The sequence below is a fragment of the Pongo pygmaeus genome, chromosome 21 (genome assembly GCF_028885625.2).
Source record: "Pongo pygmaeus isolate AG05252 chromosome 21, NHGRI_mPonPyg2-v2.0_pri, whole genome shotgun sequence".
In the NCBI taxonomy this organism is placed as follows: Eukaryota; Metazoa; Chordata; class Mammalia; order Primates; family Hominidae; genus Pongo; species Pongo pygmaeus.
The window spans coordinates 52,467,553-52,487,684 of NC_072394.2; the positions used below are offsets into that span (position 1 = coordinate 52,467,553).

The 20,132-nt window shown below is 48.5% G+C and overlaps 1 protein-coding gene across 5 annotated transcripts in view; it reads left to right on the forward strand.

The window, feature by feature from the left end:
* SLC9A8 (solute carrier family 9 member A8) overlaps positions 1 to 20,132 on the forward strand; it is a 78,954-nt gene that overhangs the window by 53,920 nt on the left and 4,902 nt on the right. For 2 of the 5 annotated variants that reach the window (XM_054466676.2, XM_054466675.2), the window contains exons 11-15: positions 7,651 to 7,767; positions 10,931 to 11,013; positions 13,885 to 13,996; positions 16,797 to 17,017; positions 19,562 to 19,708. In XM_054466676.2, the coding sequence (XP_054322651.1) occupies positions 7,651 to 7,767; positions 10,931 to 11,013; positions 13,885 to 13,996; positions 16,797 to 17,017; positions 19,562 to 19,708 (680 nt within the window). The other 3 variants (XM_063659056.1, XM_063659057.1, XM_054466679.2) reach the window with 2 other exon arrangements.

Consider the following 20,132-nt stretch of genomic DNA (forward strand, 5'->3'; position numbering starts at 1 on the left):
TCCTTGTTTGCCAATTCCATCATCTCTGTCAACTCTAGGTCTGTTTTGTTGTTGATTTTTCTTGTGCTTATAGGTCACATTTTCTTGCTCTTTGCTTGTTATTAAGTTTTGATTGGATGTCAGTCATTGTGAGCTTTTATGTTGTTGAGTACAAGATTTTATTGTATTCCTTTACGGAGTTCTGGACTTTTCTTTTAAAAAAAATTTTTTTTGTTTGTTTTTTGTGTTATTTCTGGACTTTTCTTCTGGCATGTATCTAAGTCTCTTGGCATCAGTATAATCCTTTTTGAGGCTTACATTTAAACTTTGTTAGGGCTGGTGCAGAGTAGCAGGGCCCTAACTAAGGTGTTTCAGGTACCGTGAGCTCACTCCACTCTGGCTGGTGGGAACGCAAACTATTCCCAGCCCCATGTCGGCTTCTGGAATTGTTCAGCCTACTTCTTTTTAATGGTTCTTTCCCCAGCTTCTTGTTTCATCCCACATATTTACTGATCAGTATCAGTCAAAAACTCAAGGGAACTTTACAGTAGATGTCCAAGAGCTCTCTTTCTGTGCAGCTTCCCCGACTCAACAGGACAGCCCTCTAAAGCCTCAGCCTCAGGCAGTCAGCTCAGCAGGGGGCCTAGGGAAAGAGTGGCCACCTTGTTTGTCTCCCTTCCGGCAGGAATCACAGTCCTACCCTATCTTTTGTCCCATGTCAGAAAATAGTTTCGTTTCATATCTTGTATCAGGTTTTCTAGTTATGTAGAGCAGGACAGTGTTCTGTGTAGAAGTAATTTCTTCAGACACAAAGCAGAAGGCCCAGTGGTCTCTATTGACTCAGTTGACAGAACTTTTCTACCCAGTCGCTATCCGGAGTCACACGTGGGTGCTGCGTGAGCAGCACAAGGAGGAAGCAGAGTGGACTCGCCATTTTCAGGGTTTTGCTTTTCATCGCAAACCAGTTCACCGGGGTAGTTCCATCCTGGTGTCTGCCATGAGGTTCCCTTTCTTTACTGAATGTTGCCACTTACAAAAACGTTACCTGTGAGTCATTAGGCTCTAGCCTACCTATTTTTACATCTGTTTTTCTAAATTGTTCCTCTACCCCCTTGAGAAGATCATTGAGTACCTGTTGGCAAAGATGTGTTTCATGCATCTGTTTGGAATCTGTGATTAAAATAAGGGAGTGTTTTTCTTACCTTCTTTTCAGAGTAGCAGTGTTTCCTGTTAAGAGGGGTTTCATTTCCTTAGGGACCTTGCTGCACACACAGCAGTGCAAGCCAGGAACACCAGATCTGCCTCTGGGTGAGGGAACCTGCTCTGTCCGCACTTTACCTTTTGGGTATTTGTCACGCAGGGTTTTCAGAGAGGGGCAGGATGGCCCTGTGTGGTGTGTGGACGCCCCACGTTGCTCTGTGAAAGCACAGATGGAAAGGGTGGTTTTTGCTGTCTTCACCTTCCTTTGTGTGCTCCCCTTGTCCTGACTGTCACAAACGACTGATCTCAAGTGGTTCCCAAGACCAGGGAGCAGGACATTCTCTTCCTAGGAAGTGGGAATTATTTACCTAAATCCACATGTAGGGAACACAGTTGCTAAGGACTGGGGCTGGATAACAGACAGACTTGGATTTGAATCCCAGCTCCACCTCTTATTGGCTGTGTAACCTCAGATTACAGATTTAACCACCCCATGCTCTACTTCCTCATTATAAAATAGACACAAGGGCCAGCCTGACACCTTTGCTGAGGACGAGGGGAGCGACGCAAGTGAGAGTCCTAACGGGGCATCTGTGCCACTGCTGGGGTGGCCAGAAGTCCTGGTTTGCCCTCTGTCTCAACATGATGAATTAACAACATCCCCTTTTATTCTAAAAAATGCCCTGGTATCCACAGCAAATCAAATAGTCTCCCTAATTATTACTCAGCAAGTGTTAGCTATTCTCAGAATGTTCGTTCTGACTGTATCCATGTTAACTATTTTTATTGTTCAGTCAAGCCAGTTTTGAGGGCCACTTTGGCCTCTGACACTAAAGATTCAAAGATGAATAGACCCCACTTAGGCAGAGCGGTTAGCAAACACTGGGCTTGCAGGGGATGGGAGAGAGTGACACTCTGTCAAGGTGAGTCACAGAGAAGGGGACTTTGGGCTTGAAGGATGAGTTTGCAAGATTAATCATGAGATAACACTTTCTTTTTTTTTTTTTTTTTTTTTTTTTGAGACGGAGTTTTGCCCTATAGCCCAGTCTGGAGTGCAGTGGCGCCATCTCGGCTCACTGCAACCTCTGCCTCCCAGGTTCAAGCAATTCTCTGCCTCAGCCTTCCGAGTAGCTGGGATTACAGGTGCCCACCACCACGCCCGGCTAATTTTTTTTTTTTTTGTATTTTTAGTAGAGACGGGGTTTCACCATCTTGGCCAGGCTGATCTTGAACTCCTGACCTCATGATCTGTCCGCCTCGGCCTCCCAAAGTGCTGGGATTACAGGCGTGAGCCACCGCGCCCGGCCGACATAACACTTTCTTAAGATGTTGGCATGGGCCAGGCACGGTGGCTCACACCTGTAATCCCAGCACTTTGGGAGGCCAAGGCAGGCGGATCACGAGGTCAAGAGATCAAAACCATTCTGGCTAACATGGTGAAACCCCGTCTCTACTAAAAATACAAAAATTATCTGGGCGTGGTGGCATGTGCCGGTAGTCCCAGCTACTCAGGAGGCTGAGGCAGGAGAATTGCTTGAACCCGGGAAGCAGAGATTGTAGTGAGCTGAGATCCTGCCACTGCACTCTAGCCTGGCGACAGAGCAAGACTCCGTCTCAAAAAAAACAAAAAAAGATATTAAGATATTGGCATGAACTTGGCCAAAGATAGAATGTATGGTGCAGTGCTCTTCTGCACAGATATCTAAGGAATTCCATTGCAGCACTGCTTGGGAGAGAAAAACTGGAAGGAACTATATGTTCATCAGTAATGGAAAAGATCAAATTCCAGTCCATTTGCACTATGGAATCCTGTGCAGCCACTTAAAAAATGAACTTGACCTGTCTGTACTGCCATGGAAAGAATTTGACATATTGTTAAATTTTTTAAAAGTAAGTTGAAAAATCAATCTCTCACCCATTCAAGAAATATTTATTAAATGTCCACCCTATGCTGAGAACTACCCTTGCTGTTGGGGCTACATTTATAAACAACACAAGATCAGTTTCCTTTTCCTGCAGAAGAAAGCCAGAATTTAAGCAAACCCATACAACAATTCCAGGTGGCAAGAAATGACAAGCAGAGAAATTAAAGCCATGTGACAGAGAGTGGCATGTGGTAGAGAATGGATTGGGATCTCAGGCAGTGAGGGAGGTCTCCCCTGGAGGTGGCACTGGAGCCCAGACCTGTGTGGGCTCCAGTGAGAGGAGCCAGCCCAGGGACGGTCTAGGGAAGGAGGGTTTTGGCAGCAGGAACTGCAGGAGCCAGGGGTCTGAAGATAGATGTGCAGGAGTGTGGCATGCTCCAGGAAGAGAAGGAAGACCAGTGTGGCCAGGACACTGCCTCACAGGTTCTGTAGGCCTGAGAAGGAGCTGGGTTTCTAGTATATGTACCATGACAAGAGAGTTGGAAGCCCTTGAAAAAAAATCACTCTGCTGGTAATAGGCACCATATATGTGATAGAATCCTGTTTATTACTTTAGTTTTATTTTAATTTTATTTTTTGAGACAGGATCATGCTCTGTTGCCCCGGCTGGAGTGCAGTGGCACAATCATGTCTCACTGCAGCCTTGACCTCCCCAGGTTTAGGTGATCCTTCCACCTCAGCCTCCTGAGTAGCTGGGACAATAGGCACGTGCCACCACACCCAACTAGTTTTGTATTTTTTGTAGAGACAGTCTCACTCTGTTGTTCAGGCTGGTCTCAAACTCCTGGGCTCAAGCAATCCACCCACCTTGGCCTCCCAAAGTCCTGGGATTACAAGTGTGAGCCACCATGCCCAGCCTATTACTTTAAACTTTATAATCATGTGGTAAACGAACTGGCAGTCTGCATATTGAAGTGTTAATAGTAGTTAAGAGTAGTTACCTCTGAGCGAGCAGTGTGAATAGATTCTCTTTTACTCTGTACCTCAGTGAGTCTGAATGTTTTATGGCAAAATATGTTTATTATTGAGTAATTAACACAGCATACTCATTATGGTTTCACTCAGCCCTCAAGAAGTATGTCGTATTTTACATAGAGTAAGGCACGGTATAGTGTAAATTGTACCATGATACCTTTTCACTGCCTTTTGGACTTGAATCCCATACTGTCTTCCTTTATTACATCTAGAACAGTGGATGTAACCATAAACAGAAGTGGATTTCCTCTCTCCCTTTCTTGTTTTCTGCCATTCTTCCTTCAGGAGGCTGAACGCTTTTGCTGTATTTGCTTTCTTAAACGATTTTGCCTTCTTAAAGGAGATTCTTCCTTAAGCGTATTTTTTAAAATACCATGGCTTTTACGCCACTTAAAAAAGTTAGCCTGGTTTGCACCAACGCCCGCTTTTGTGTTTTCTATAGCCTGCTCCACTGGCCGCAGATGAGGGTGGTGTGGGTGGTGGAGAGTTCCCTTTGCTTCTGGAGGGTATATGAGGCAGATACTTGAGCCATCCCTCTGGCTTTTGTGCCTGCTGCTGACCCTCTTTCCTTTCGCCTAGAACTCAAGGTGCCCTGACCCCACACTAGCCCAGGGTAAAGCCCTCTGGGATTGTCCAGATGGCCCAGTGCCAACAGTGGGTCAAGTGCACAGGTGGCAGCTGTGGTCCAGTCTCAGCCCCCAGACAGGGCTTACTTATCCATATAGAAAAATCCAAAATGTTTGAATTTGTTGCCATCCTAAAAGATGGAGATTTCCTGTAAGGAAAACCAGAAGGAAGACTGGTCCATGTTAGATCCTCAATCCCACAGGGCTACCGTCAGCCTTTGTAGACAGGCTGAGCCGAGACTGTGCCTCTAATCCCAGCTACTTGGGCGGTTGAGACAGGAGAATCGCTTGAACCCGGGAGGCGGAGGTTGCATTGAGCCGAGATGGCACCATTGCACTCCAGCCTGGGCGACAAGAGTGAAACTCCATCTCAAAGAAAAACAACAACAAAAACACTCTTGAGCTCCAAAGAGCCCTACAGGAGCAGGTAAAGAAGTCTCCTACCCTCTCATTTTCCTTCGCCCACCATGTCAGGTGTGTCTTACGGGAAGCATGGCTGGAATCTCCCTGTAGGGGAAACTGAAGAGCAGAGGCATTTGCTGTTTCCTAAGAGGGTTAGGAGATCAAATGTCCAGCTCCTGCTGTCACTCAGCCAGCCCATACCTGCTGGGGCAATACAAAAAAGTAGGTTTCCTATATTTTGTAGGGTATTGTGTTACAGTAAGCTTAGCAATTGACAAGTCTGTAATACAGTGCTGTGATTTTCACCCTTTTTTTACAGTTTTTTTGTTTGTTTGTTTTTGAGACAGAGTCTCGCTCTGTCACCCAGGCTGGAGTGCAGTGCCGTGATCTCGGCTCACTGCATCCTCCACCCCTCCAAGGTTTAAGCAGTTCTCTGCCTCAGCCTCCAGAGTAGCTGGGATTACAGGCGCATGCCACCACGCCCAGCTAATTTTTTGTATTTTTAGTAAAGACGGGGTTTCACCATCTTGACCAGGCTAGTCTTGAACTCCTGACCTTGTGATCCACCCGCCTCAGCCTCCCAAAGTGCTGGGATTACAGGTGTGAGCCACCGCGCCTGGCCGATTTTCACCCTTTTATACACGGAAAGTTTGCCAGATAAGCACTGTTTCCACAAAATGGCAGAAGTGAATTAAAACTTTGCTTGTAAAGTTTGACTTGCAATTAGTATATCTTGGCAGCTTATTTGATGACTTTTTAAAACAATCTCAGCTTCCTTACATGAAATAGAGACCCCTTTCCTGCTCCCTACACAGGGAGATGCTGAGAAGAGACCTGTGAGTTCCTCAGGAGTGACTGAGGGCAGTGGACAAATGTCGAGGCTCAAATCCTACGTAAGCACAGAAGGTTGTAGACACCCTCGTGCAGGGCTCTGAAGAAAAGATGCATTACCTTTTTAAATAACAGTAGTTCATGATTATGGGAAAATTCAAAGTTAAGGAAAAGTATTTTAAAAGTCCATCAAAATCCACACATTTGGCTGGGTGCAGTGGCTCACACTTACAATCCCAGCACTTTGGGAGGCCAAGGCAGGTTGGATTGCTTGAGCTCAGGGGTTTGAGACCAGCCTGGGCAACATAGTGAAACCCCATCTCTACAAAAATACAAAAATTAGCCGGGCGTGGTGGTATGTGCCTGTGGTCCCAGCTACTTGGGAGGCTGAGGTGGGAGGATTGCTTGAGCCCAGGAGGCGGAGGTTGCAGTGAGCTGATATTACGCCATTGCACTCCAGCCTGGGCGACAACGCGAAACCCTGTCTCCAGAAAAAAAAAAAGAGGCCGGGCGTGTTGGCTCACGCCTGTAATCCCAGCACATTGGGAGGCTAAGGCAGGTAGATCACCTGAAGTCAGGAGTTCGAGACCAGCCTGACCAACGTGGAGAAACCTCGTCTCTACTAAAAATACAAAAATGAGCTGGGCATGGTGGTGGACACTTGTAATCCCAGCTACTTGGAAGGCTGAAGCAGAATTGCTTGAACCCAGGAGGGGGAGGTTGCAGTGAGTCGATTTTGCGCTATTGCATTGCAGCCTGGGCAACAAGACTGAACCTCCATCTCAAAAAAAAAAAAAAAAAAAGAATCCACACATTCTCACATTGTCCATACACAGATTCTTGGTTCCTTTCTGCCCCCCAGAGTGGTGTGCTTGCCCCTCTTATATAGTCATCCCTCCGCATCTGTGGAGGATCAGCTTTAGGACTCCCCACGTATAGAAAATTCATAGGTGCTCAAGTTCCTTATACAAAACGGTGCAGTTGGCCAGGGGCGGTGGCTCACACCTGTAATCCCAGCACTTTGGGAGGCCGAGGCGGGCAGATCACCCGAGGTCAGGAGTTCGAGACCAGCCTGGCCAATGTGGTGAAACCTCTTCTCTACTAAAAATACAAAAAATCAGCCAGGTATGGTGATGCATGCCTGTAGTAGTCCCAGCTACTCAAGAGGCCGAGGCAGGAGGATCACATAAACCTGGGAGGCAGAGGTTGCAGTGAGCCAAGATCGCAATTGCACTCCAGCCTGGGTGACAAGAGCAAAACTCTATCCCAAAAAAAAAAAAAGGGTGGGGGGTAGTGCAGTGGGCCCTCAATAGCCACAGGTTCCACATCTGCCAAACCTATCCCTGGATGTCAGTGACGGTCCACACCTTTTTAGCTCTGGTACTGTGAAGGGGACTTTACATGGCTTATTTTCACTCACCCTCCTAACAGTTCTGTGAGTGGGTACTATTAGTCCCACTGTATAGAAGAGGAAACTGAGGCTCTGATGGGGGACATAATGTGGCTCAAGGTCACCCAGCTAGTAATTAGGCTGCCAGAGCGAAGGGACCCGTGGTGTTTTTTCTGAAGCCTCTGGGAGGCTTCAGGTATTCATTTATTTTCCTTTTTCTTAAACCCTCTAATGCTTTAGGCCCCAGGGCCTTGCAGGCATTGTGAGATCTGAGTTGGGGATCACACGGCAGTGCTTTCTGTTCTGTTCTCTCCCTCTCTAGGCATCATGGCCATCCTGTTCTCAGGCATCGTGATGTCCCACTACACGCACCATAACCTCTCCCCAGTCACCCAGATCCTCATGCAGCAGACCCTCCGCACCGTGGCCTTCTTATGTGGTGAGTTCTGCTTCTGTGTGGCCGTGTGCAGGCCCACCCAGAGCTGATCTTTCTTCCTTATCCTGTTTTAGAAGTCAGTTGAGACTTTCCCTGGCAGCAGGGCAGCAGCTCCTCAGAGCCAGATCCCTCACTCCCTTATCTTTTGTTTATCCTTCCTCTGGCTTTGAAATTTCATAAAGTAAACCAAACACCTAATAAATGAACATCTGGAGCCTACAATTTAAAGACCAAAAATAGTGAGAACCAGTTATGAACATTTGATACATGCATTTTTAATGTATTAATGTGACATTTCCAAAAATGTATTCCTTGGAAATAATATTAATGATGGTTTGGTGAAAATGGCTCCATAGTCAAGCAAGGCATGGGACTCACACCTGTAATCCCAACTGCTTGGGAGGCTGAGAGGATCACTTGAGCCCAGGAGTTCAAGGCTGCAGTGGGCTATGATCTTAAAAAAAAAAAAAAGAAAAAGAAAAAGATAAAGCTTTTGTAGTCAAACAAGAGTTTAGGAAATCCTGGTTAAATAAAATTTAACATTTATGAATTGCCAGACTTTTCAGCAAATAACGCATTGTCAAATCCTTAACGGGCGACATAGTTAATAGAATTTTCCAAACTCGTCCACAGAATCCTTTGTTCACAAGAGCAGCCTGAGGGACATCACTCGGGGACAGTTTGCAGTAGAGGTATCATTTGTTGGGCTGGGATAAACCACGATGGCTTTGTCTTTAAGCAGTTTGTTCAGGCTCTTGTTCCCCCACGCTCAGACATACCCATGTATCTCCCCACCAACTTTATACTTGGAAATGGTTGGAGTCGGGGAACAACTCTCACCATGTCCCTTTAAGCTGGCCCCCAAGTGGCTCTGCCCTAGCTGTTATCAAAATCACCCCTGGCATTTTGGAGGACTTGTCTCTTTTTTTTTTTTTGAGATGGAGTCTTGCTCTGTCGCCTAGGTTGGGGTGCAGTGGCGCGATCTTGGCTCACTGCAAGCTCCGCCTCCCGGGTTCATGCCATTCTCCCACCTCAGCCTCCCGAGTAGCTGGGACTACAGGTGCCCGCCACCATGCCTGGCTAATTTTGTTTTTTGTATTTTTAGTAGAACAGGGTTTCACCGTGTTAGCCAGGATGGTCTCTATCTCCTGACCTTGTGATCCGCCCGCCTCGGCCTCCCAAAGTGCTGGGATTACAGGCAAGAGCCACTGCACCTGGCCACTTGTCTCATTTTTAATTGCTACTTCCACACTGTTAGCGTGCTAGGAGGCAAGGGCAGGCCAGGCAGAAACTTCAGCAGATAAGGAGGCTCAGGTGAGGAGCGGTCACATGACTTGCCCATGGTCTCATGGCCAAGAAGTGGGTATGCAGGCCAGGTCTCTTTATTCCTGGGCCAGAGGGTATTATTTGTACAGCACCTCTCTCAGAAAGCCGGGCTACAGATTCTGACCCTGACCCTCCCAGTTAAAGACACATAAAGCAAATCATCCATCCAAAAAGATTCTATTTTGTACCCAGCAGTTTGGCAAATGTTAAGTTTGATAATACCCACTTCTGGCCTTGGTGTGTGGAAAACAGGCCTACTGGAATCTTTTCTGGAGAGTCATTTGCCACGTCTGTCTGAACTTAAAAGGCACATGCTCTTTGGCCCTACAGTTCAACCCTGTGGAATTTAGCCTGTACTGGGGTGTTTGTTGAACCTCTCAGAAATAGAAACAGTCTAAATAGCCATCCATAGAGGATTGGGCATTAGAAAAATTGTCGAATTTTGACAATTTGTCAAATGTGACAGAAAAACTGTCAAATTTCTCTGCAAGTAAACACTATCCCACCCAGGGAAGATGATAAACACAATTCTGCCTGTTTGCTGAACACTTTCATTAGCAAGGGTCCCAACTGTGGCAAAGTGGCAGAAATTCAGAGCAAATGGATACCGTGATGTATCCAGATCCTGGAGTTGATGCTGCCAGGGAAAAGCATCCTCTAGATCTTAATGTCTTCTAAATGTGCTCATTTGGAAAGATGACACAAATATTAGATAAGAAAAAAATTTCAAAGAGAGGAGGGGGGGTAAACTCTCCAGCTCGTGGACTTGTTTTAAACTTGGGTACCATTCAAAGGAAAAACATTGTTAGAATGTAAAACAGCCTTGCTGTTTATGATCAACTATTTTAAAATACAGTTTTAGGCCAGGCGTGGTGGCTTACGCTTGTAATCCCAGCACTTTGGGGGGCCAAGGTGTGTTTATCACAAAGTCAGGAGTTCAAGACAAGCCTGGCCAACACAGTGAAACTCTGTCTCTACTAAAAAAAAAAAAAAAAAAAAAAAAAATTAGCTGGGCGTGGTGGTGAGCGCCTATAATCCCAGCTGCTTGGGAGGCTGAGGCAGGAGAATCGCTTGAACCCAGGAGGCAGAGGTTGCAGTGAGCCGAGATCGTGCTACTGCACTCCAGCCTGGGAGACAGAGCGAGACTGTGTCTCTAAAAAAAAAAAAATACAGTTTTAATCTCTTTAGTCATTATGCTATTCTGAGGGACATCACAGTTTAAGCAGAGAGCCTAGTGTTAGAAATTTATAAGTGCTTTTTCTTAAAATATACAAGTTTGTGTGACAGAGAGTAAATATTGGGCTCTTTTTAGCTTGCAGTATGGAGCCAGGAGTTAGCAATGAGTCTCACTCTGCAAATCCTGCTGGGTGTGAGCTGTGTTCTAAACCTTGTGACAGTGTTAAATATATTAAGCTAATCATGTGGAAGTTAACCAGAGGCCCCTTCACATTTGTCATGTGGCGTCTGCAGTCATTTACTCTGAATTTTTGCCACTTTGCCTCAGTTGGGGCCCTTGCTAATGACAGTGTTCAGCAGATTGACAGATTCATGTGTTTATCATCTTCCCTGGGTGGGATCGTGTTTATTTGCAGAAGTATTTGACAGTTGACTCAGTACATTAAGAGATTTCTGAATACCAGAGACGTGTAGCTTATGTAATAGAAAAGAATGAGAGAATTTAAGCACAAGTTTGACCAAGATATTGGCTGCAGGATTTTCAAGAAAATAAGGAAAGTGTTGTATTGGATTCTGTCTGTGAATGTTTGCTTGCTTAACAGTTTAGTACCATATTGGAATGAAATCATTGGGGTTGAATAATCCATTCTTTGGTTTGTTTCAGAAACATGTGTGTTTGCATTTCTTGGCCTGTCCATTTTTAGTTTTCCTCACAAGTTTGAAATTTCCTTTGTCATCTGGTGCATAGTAAGTATTTTCCTTGTTTTTTTATTTAATTACTTATTTGTAGATCAATAAACACATGTTCCGGATTCATTTATGTTACTGTTAACTGTTCAAAGTCAATAGCTACATAGACACTCTTTTGTTTAAAGTTTCTTTTGTTAAAAAAAAAAAAAAAATCACAAACATACAGTAAGGGGGCGGGGGTAGAATTAAGTGAATAAATATCCCCAGAAAGGACTTTTGCTTGTTTTTTAAGATTTTTAATGGCCTTGAATATTATGGTCTTTAAATAAAAGTACAGGTTTATAGGTTTTTGTGTGCGGAGGTAAAAGCAGATTTCAAAATTGAATATGTAATTGATCATAACCATGTAAAAATATTATGCACAGAAAAAAGAAAATATGTGAAGAAAATATAGCCACATGTTCACAGTGGTTATAGAGCTGGGATTTCTTTCTCTTTTCTGCTTTTTCTGGATAATTTATTATGTACTTCTTACTGCAGTTTTCTTCAAATTTGTCTATTTATATTTGTCTATTTGTCTAAGATATTCTTCCTGCAGCCTGGGTACTTCCACCTCTCAGTCAGCAAGAGCTCATTGCTCTTGGTCAGTTATTTGTCCTCCAAACTCAGGTTTCAGGGCAAGAGAGAAGCAGCAAAAGTCCTTTACAGAAAGTATAATAGCCTAGGCCAGGCACGGTGACTCACGCCTGTAATCTCAGCACTTTGGGAGGCCGAGGCTGTTGATCATGAGGTCAGGAGTTCGAGACCAGCCTGGCCAACATGGTGAAACCCCGTCTCTACTAAAAATACAAAATTAGCCGGGTGTGGTGGTGCATGCCTGTAATTCCAGCTACTCAGGAGGCTGAGGCAGGAGAATCGCTTGAACCCGGGAGGCAGAGGTTGCAGCGCAGTGAGCTGAGATCGCGCCATTTGCGCCCCAGCCTGGGCAAAAAGAGCGAAACTCCATCTCAACAAAAAAAAAGTATAATAGCCTTTAGTGTGGCCACTGGGTAAAAAGGGACACATTTGATCAAACCTGAAACAAGTGTAGGCATGGAAGATTGGATTTCAGTGGGTGAAACAGGGAGGTGACTGTTTCAGCCACAGGTTGGGGGGAAAATGAGAGGATGCCTTGGGGTGACAACTCAGTTTTCTCTAAGCAGTTAGGCCCAGGCTGGCCCTGCAGCTAGTGGAGATGGCCTATTCAGATGGGTTACATTTCTTGCCCTGTAAAATCAACTTAGTGGTCAAGAGCATGGGCTTTGGGGTCTGAACCAGATTTGAGACTTGGATCCATTACTTCCTGCCTTGTCAACTTGGACCAATTACTTCATCTCTCTATACCTCAGTTTCCTTGTCTATAAACAGGAGACAACAATACCTACTTTGTAAGACCTTTGCAAGGATTTAAATTTAGCAGGATAATGCATGTAAAATGATTAGCATGTTGTCTGGCATAGAAATGTTTGATGATCGGAAACATTTACTCTTGGTCAGGCACGGTGGCTCACGCCTATAATCCCAGCACTTTGGGAGGCTGAGGCAGGTGGATCACTTGAGGTCAGCAGTTTGAGACCAGCCTGGCCAACTTGGCGAAACCCCGTCTCCACTAAAAATACAAAAATTAGCCGGGCATGGTAGCACACGCCTATAATCCCAGCTACTAGGGAGGCTGAGGCAGGACAATTGCTTGAACCCGGGGGGCAGAGGTTGCAGTGAGCCAAGATCGCACCACAGCACTCCATCTCAAAAAAAAAAAAAAAAAAAAAAAAACTCTCAAATTCATGCTTGTTAAAGGAATAAACTTAAAGCCTAAAGAATGTACTGTATATGTCTATATCATCCTTTTCAAGTAGGTATGGTGAGAACCAAGATGAAGAAAATGAAAGTAAAGTAATAAATGTCCTAAGAATCCACTTAGATAAGATTTAAACTTTAGGCTTGGGTGCAGTGGCTTACACCTGTAATCCTAGCACTTTGGGAGGCAAAGGCAGGAGGATTGCTTGAGACCAGAAGTTTGAGACCAGCCTGGGCAACATAGCAAGACCTCATCTTTAACTACAAAATTTAAAAAATTAGCCAGGCATGGTGGTGCATGCCTGTAGTTCTAGCTACTTGGGAGGTTAAGGCGGGAGGATCACTTGAGCGCAGGAGGTTGAGGTTGCATTGAGCCACAATCGCGCCACTGCACTCCAGCATGGGAGACAGAGCGAGACTTTGTCTCAAAAAAAAAAAAAAAAAAAAGATATAAACTTTACATAAAGCTGTACTTTGCCAAGACTAACATGCCTTTGGAGATGGAGAGGAACCAAAAGCCACAGCAAGCAGCTGGCAGGCTAAGCCGGGGCATGTGGCCTCCTGGTAGACCCTACCTCTGCGTTCCTCTTGCTCAGAGAGCAGTGTTTCCATGCATGGATAGGTCCTTCATAGCTGCCCTCCTTTCCCTGAGGCAGAGGCAGAAACACCTTGTCTGTCCCCCTAGTGCTGGTATGATCAGTGCAGGCCTGTCCCAAGGAAGAGCGCCTTTGGAGTCAGGTTGCCCTTAAACTAATCTGTGAATACTTCTATACAGCCTCTTGGCATTCAGTTTTGGTCTGCTGTCATTACTAAAGCCCTTCCTGATACCTCGTCAGTCCTCTCTTTTCTGGCTACTGAGAAAGGTAACATACAAAGCTTTATCCTTTCCTAGATGCATAGAATCCCGCAGCTGTGGCAGCACGCCCATGCTGGGTCTCTGACGAGCATGGTGTTGCTCGTGTCTTTTATGGCTGAGGGGAATACTGCATTTGTACTGGATGTGTTACACAGTCTGCATTAGCTTCATTCAAGAAGCTTCAGCTTGAAGAGCCAGATGTTTTCAGCTAAGACTTAGTTCGTTGCTGTCAACAGGTGCTTGTACTATTTGGCAGAGCGGTAAACATTTTCCCTCTTTCCTACCTCCTGAATTTCTTCCGGGATCATAAAATCACACCGAAGATGATGTTCATCATGTGGTTTAGTGGTAAGTCAAATCTTGGATAAATGGGGTGGGGAAATACCTGTTAAAAGCACGCCCCATACAGGGAGAGCTGTGGTTCTCTGCTAGTGCCCTTGGCAAAGCCACAAGTAATCAATACTCCCGTTTAATGGCACCCACTGCAATCAAGACGGTGCCCCTCACCATGGTGCTATGAAGCGGGCGAGGCTTGGTTGGAAGAGGGCAAAGGACATGCCCAGGGTCACATGACCATTGGAGGCAGAGCTGGGATTTCTGCCACTCTCTCCTGGGCAGTACAGTGCAGTCCAGGATGCAGCTGGGAGTGGTTCAGCGCCTCCCTGTGGGTCTTCTAGGCTGAAGTAATAATGGTCTCAAGGTAGAAAAGGTGAAAGTTGAAACTGTTTCATACCTTATGTTAGTTTTGGATATTTTTCCTTTTAGTCACAAAGTTCTGGTAGTTTAATTTGAATGTTTCAGTTGCTATTTAATCACTTTTTAAAGGATGGAAATGATTTCATAAATCTTTGCTTCTAAAGAACTGGATCCATAGGCATCCTTAAATTTATTTTTGAGCAATACATACTGTTCTTTATGCTTTCTTGCTTAAATATTATAATTAAAGTATTTTCCATGTGGGTTGGGTTATAGCAACACACTTTATAATGGTCTCTATCCAAAGGCATATCTGCAAGTTTGTCTCAGATTTCTCTTCTTTCAAAAGGCCATGTTTAAAAATGTATATGTTTCATATATATGTACGTATGTGTAGATATATGTATACATTTATATGTGGTGAGAAAAACTCATTTTTTTCCTAATCTCTTTTGCCAGTGAGGCAAACTACTTTGTAAAGTGGTTGCAGAAGTGTGTCAGAGGTTTTTGAAGTGATGTGAGCTATTTGGGAAGGGGTGCATGAGGATAAGAGAGCGTTACGGGGAAGGTTGGAGTGTATTTGAAATGGCGGGGGCTGTCGGCTCCTGTTCTCTCCCAGGCTCCCCGGGCTCTTGCTCCGTGGGTTTCCATCCAGGCTTTCCTGGATCCTCCACGAGGGGCACTGAACAAGCCTCTGCTACCGGCCCCTCCCATCATCATTTAAGCAGAGCTTCTCCTCCTTCCCACAAAACACCAGCAACTTCAGCCAGAGTTCCTCCTCACGTCCCCCGCAGCTGCGTCCGCACCTCTTTGGCCATGGCCAGACCCTTGCGAGTGAGCCGTGCTCGCTCATTTTCTCCACTTCTTCACCGCCTGTCCACGGGGCTGGAATTGGCCTTGGCAGGTCACCAGTGACCTCCCGCAGCCAGACCTGGAGGGAAGGCATCCGCCCCCGTCCTAGCCCACCTCCTTCCCACTGCCCCTGCCTTCTGACGAGGACCACTTCACCCTCTTCCCCGGCCTCCGGGCCATGCTCCTCCTTTCTCTCCTTTGACGTCTCCTTGGGCTCGTCCCCCTTCACTGACCCCTCAAATAGTGGCTTCTTCAGGACTTGGCCCCAGCCCCACTTCTGTTCATGTGTTCCGCACTTCACTGAGTGCACTCACCCGTCCACTGGCCTTCGCTTCCACCTAGTCCCAAAGCTGTTCCCGCGAACCCAGACCTCCCTCTGGGATCCATACTCCTGTTTCCAGCTGCCTGTTTGGATGCCATGGAGATGCCGCCATCCCTATGCCTTTGCATCCCCCTTGCCCAAGAAATCCTACTTTGAATTGCCGCTTGGCCTGGCTAGCCGGTACTAAGCACTTGCTGGGTATACACCCTGTTAAAGCACATTGCATGTCCCGTGTCACTGAATCCTCTGGCCCGTGACAGGTTTAGAGAGGCTGAGAGTCCCTTGTCCTCACCATGTCTCTGTATTATGTGCCCTTTGCTCTTGCCCTGCCATCTCCCCATCTGGGTCTGGCCTGCAGCAGTCTGGCTGTCCTACCCCATGGTGATGTGAGCCTCCCCGCCTTCCTGTCTGGGGCAGGTCCTGGTTCTATCTGCAACCTGCCCCCCTCCCCCTCCCCCCGCCATCTCTTCCAGGTACCATTTCACAGCCCTCATTTGCTGTGTCTCCTCCCAGCTGCTCTAGGAGCTCCCCAAGGGTGGGGCTAGGACTGCCTGTCCCTTCCGTATGGCACCAAGGAAGCCAGGAAGCTTCTAACAGAGGAACGTGCTGTTTCCCAGCTCAGTCCATGCCCCTCAGTCGTGCCCTAGTAGCCTCACAGAGGACCAGCCAGCCTGTCATTACCACCTAAGCAGCCCACAGCCCCGTCAGTGCCACCAGGGCCTCCACAGGGACAGCATCTCGAGATAGGAGGGGTACTGGACACATTGCATCCTGTGCTGTTGTGGGTATTAGTTGAGTGGCCCTGGGCGGGCCATGCTGCTCTTGGCCTCCATCCCTCACCTGTGTGTTGTGGACAAGAGTAGCGCTGCTCGTTGAGGATTCCTGTGAAGATCCAGTGATGCTCTGCACGCTGAGCACCTGCCCAGGCCTGGCGCACACACAGGGAGGGCTCAGCCCACAGCAGCTGTCCTGCAGTTTCCAAGACACGAGCATCAGGCTTGCTAAGTCCTCCCGCACCCGCACCTGGGGCTCTGTAGCTGGGGCAGGCCACCTCATTTGATCTGCCCACGTGGGCATGGAGGTGAGTCTGTGGTCCTCACATCTTTGCCACCTGCTCTTTACACCTCAAAGCCTCACAGGGTGAGCACACACTCTTCAACAGGGCCATTAGAATAGTCAGCTGGTCGCGGTGCTGGGCCGGCTGGATTTCCAGGGAAGCCAGCCCATGAAGCTGCTGCCTCTTCACTGTGTCCTCTCACGCTGTTTGCTGTCACCCAGGCCTGCGGGGAGCCATCCCCTACGCCCTGAGCCTGCACCTGGACCTGGAGCCCATGGAGAAGCGGCAGCTCATCGGCACCACCACCATCGTCATCGTGCTCTTCACCATCCTGCTGCTGGGCGGCAGCACCATGCCCCTCATTCGCCTCATGGACATCGAGGACGCCAAGGCGCGCCGCAGGAACAAGAAGGATGTCAACCTCAGCAAGACTGAGAAGATGGTTAGTACCACGCACCTGCGGGGGTGGGGCAGGGGGCTGGCCTGCTGCGCAGCTGGTGGTCCCCACTGTCAGGAAATGGGGAGATGAGCCTTGCTTTGAGGACGCCCAGCACCTCCACACACGTCACACACGCAGACACAACAGTCGTCCCCACTGAGAAGGAGGTGACGGAACTTGAGTTCTGAAGCATGGCTCTTGGGGTGGGGGTGTCTGGCGGCCTTGTGACCTGCCGCAGCCAGGGGGGCTTTGGGCAACCCCATCTGCTCCCTCTCTGAAGCTCCATGGGGCACCACAGGAGTCTGGACCTGTGCCACTCTCCCAGCAGTGCCTCTGTCCTGCCAGCAGCTGAGACACCTGTCAGGGCCCAGGTTTGAGGGTTTGAAAATCCTGTCATTCCCCAGTATGGTTTTACTAAAAACCACCTGTTGGGGGCCTGAGGAGGGGAGGACGTCTTGCGGTGGCTGTGAGGGCCGTGAGAGGGGTACTCCCCGAAGGACAGACATGGTGTGGGGCTGGAGGTACCCAGGCCCCAGCTGTAGGGAGAGCTGAGGTTCTGCAGCCTGCCCACCTCTTCTTCCTACAAGCCACCGCCCTTGCCACCAGGCTGCCTTCCCACCCTGTCTTCACCCTCAGGACCCCTGTGCAAAGCTAGGCCCTCTGACCGAAGCAGAGGCTGCTGTAGGCTCCAGGCCCGAGCATCCCCTGCTGATCACCATGCATTTCTGGACATGCATCTCTTTCTAGTTCCTGTATTCTAGGCCTGAGTAACTTTAATCAGTCATCAGAGGCCCAGGAGTCCTCACGTGGCCATCCACGGCTAACACTGGAGTCAGGGCTGGCAAGACCGTGGCCTCCAGTCTCCATGCTGGGCTGGGCCCCTCACCCAGTGCAGTGCTGCTGGGAGGAAACTTCCAGGTGGCTGTGAGGCCTGGCTCTGCAGAACTTCCATCACACTAAGAGGCCCTTTGCCCCGACCCCCTATCTACCAACTTTTTTGTTTTTCACAAAAGCTCTAGCTTAGGCCTTTCTAGGTATCAGAATCGGTGGGGGGCTTGCTACACACAGGCTGCTGGGTCTCATACCAGCATCTCATAGGTCTGGCATGGGGTCCGAAAGAATTTGTGTTTCTTCTTATTTATTTTTGAGACAGGGTCTCACTCTATTGCACAGACTGAAGTGCAGTGGCGCGATCATGGCCCACTGCAGCCCAGACCTCTTGAGCTCAAGCGATCCTCCCACCTCCGCCTCTGGAGTAGTTGGGACTTCAGACAGGCGTGACCCCACCCAGCTAATTTTTTCTTATTTTTAGTAGAGATGGGGTCTCACCATGTGGTCCAGGCTAAGAATTTGCGTTTCTAACAAGTTGCCAGGAGGTGCTGCTGCAGCTGATCCTGTGAACACGCTTGGCGAAGCACAGCACTAGCAGAAACAGGACAGCTCCTCTGAGGATGAACCGCTGAGTTTCTGGAATGTTTTCTGTGGCAGTCAGTGTGCTTGCGTTTTCCTTGGATTGTCTCAGATTGTCCCAATAGCCTGCCAGAAACTGGTGCTTTCATTGTACCCATTTTGCAGATGAGAATGCTGAGGCATCAAGAGAATCAGACAGCTGTGGGCACAGACTCCTGAGCCTGCCCTCTTACTACCACACTGATCAGCAGTCCTCAAAATGGGGTCCCCAGACGAGCAGCATCACCGGAAACCTGTTAGATCTGCAGATTCCCAAGCCCATTCAGACCTACTGAATTAGTACCTCTACAGGTGGCTCCGGTGGGCTCAGTATTTTGTGGTTTCACAGGCCCCCCAGGTAGATTCTAATACACACCAGTGTTTGACAACCACTGCTTCACAGCATCTAAATGCTCTCCCCTCCCCCGCCATCCTCTGCCCTCCCTGCACCTGCCCCCGCCCCCTCCGCAGTGAAGCTGCAGAGCACACTTCACTGTGGCCCCACCAAGGCTCCTCCAGCAGAGTGGGCGCTGCACTCAGAGCCTGTCTGCTTTGCTCCTACCTGTGACCCAAGTCCCGCCTCTTCACCTCCGTCCCTCTCCTCCACATGGGGTCCTTTTCTTCGTCCCTCCCCAATTCCTACAGGATGTGTCCCTCTCCCCTCTCCTCTCCTGACTTGATTGGCAGAAGCCTGTCCATGTGGAGTCCTGGCTAACAGAGCCACAGGCTAAGAGACAAAAAGCCTCCCTGTGCGATTTGCTGCTAATGAAAAGCCCGGAACAGCAGTTCCAGTCCTGGTTGCATGACAGAATCACCCAAAAAGCTTGAAAAGCTTAAAGACCAAGCCCCAGCCCAGCCCAGTCCTTCTGTTTTAGCTGTCCTAGGTGGGGTCCTGGGCATCCATTGTGCCCCAATGGACCTTCCTGCCTCCCCGCAGGCCCCCAGGAGGCTGTCTGCTGCCCACCGTCACCCTGCATTGATGGTCAAGTGGAGTTAGGGTTGGGGACACCGGCGGCCTGGGTGGTGTGGGGGCTTCCAGGAGGTGCCCCCCGATGGTGCCAGCTGGTGGCCGTCCGGCCGCCTTTCCTCCCTGCTCAGGGCAACACTGTGGAGTCGGAGCACCTGTCGGAGCTCACGGAGGAGGAGTACGAGGCCCACTACATCAGGCGGCAGGACCTTAAGGGCTTCATGTGGCTGGACGCCAAGTACCTGAACCCCTTCTTCACTCGGAGGCTGACGCAGGAGGTGGGATACCGGCCAGGCCACACTTTCTGGGGATCCCTTGCCTGCCTCCTTCAGGACCTGCAGTGGCCCAGGGTGGGGTGGAGGAAGAGTGGGGAGGCAGGAAGGCTCACGTGGGCCCGCCAGGCCGCTGCCTCCCGATCTGGAGGCTGGACGTGCTTGTGGAACTCGGCATCTGCTGTTTTTCCTTCGCTGCCACATTTAGTGCGAGGTTAATAATAGACTTGTTAACACAGTTTGGTTTTCCTGGATGATAGACTCGGGGTATCGATCAGCTACTGAATCGGAGCTGAGGAATTTCAGACATACCAGGGCCTCAGGCTGTGGCCCAAGTCTGCCCCCAGCTCAGGGCTCTGGCTCTGTCCCTCGGGGCACTGCTGGCCTCTCTTTAGTTGGAGGCCTTGGGTAGGGGTGGGGCTCTTCCCGC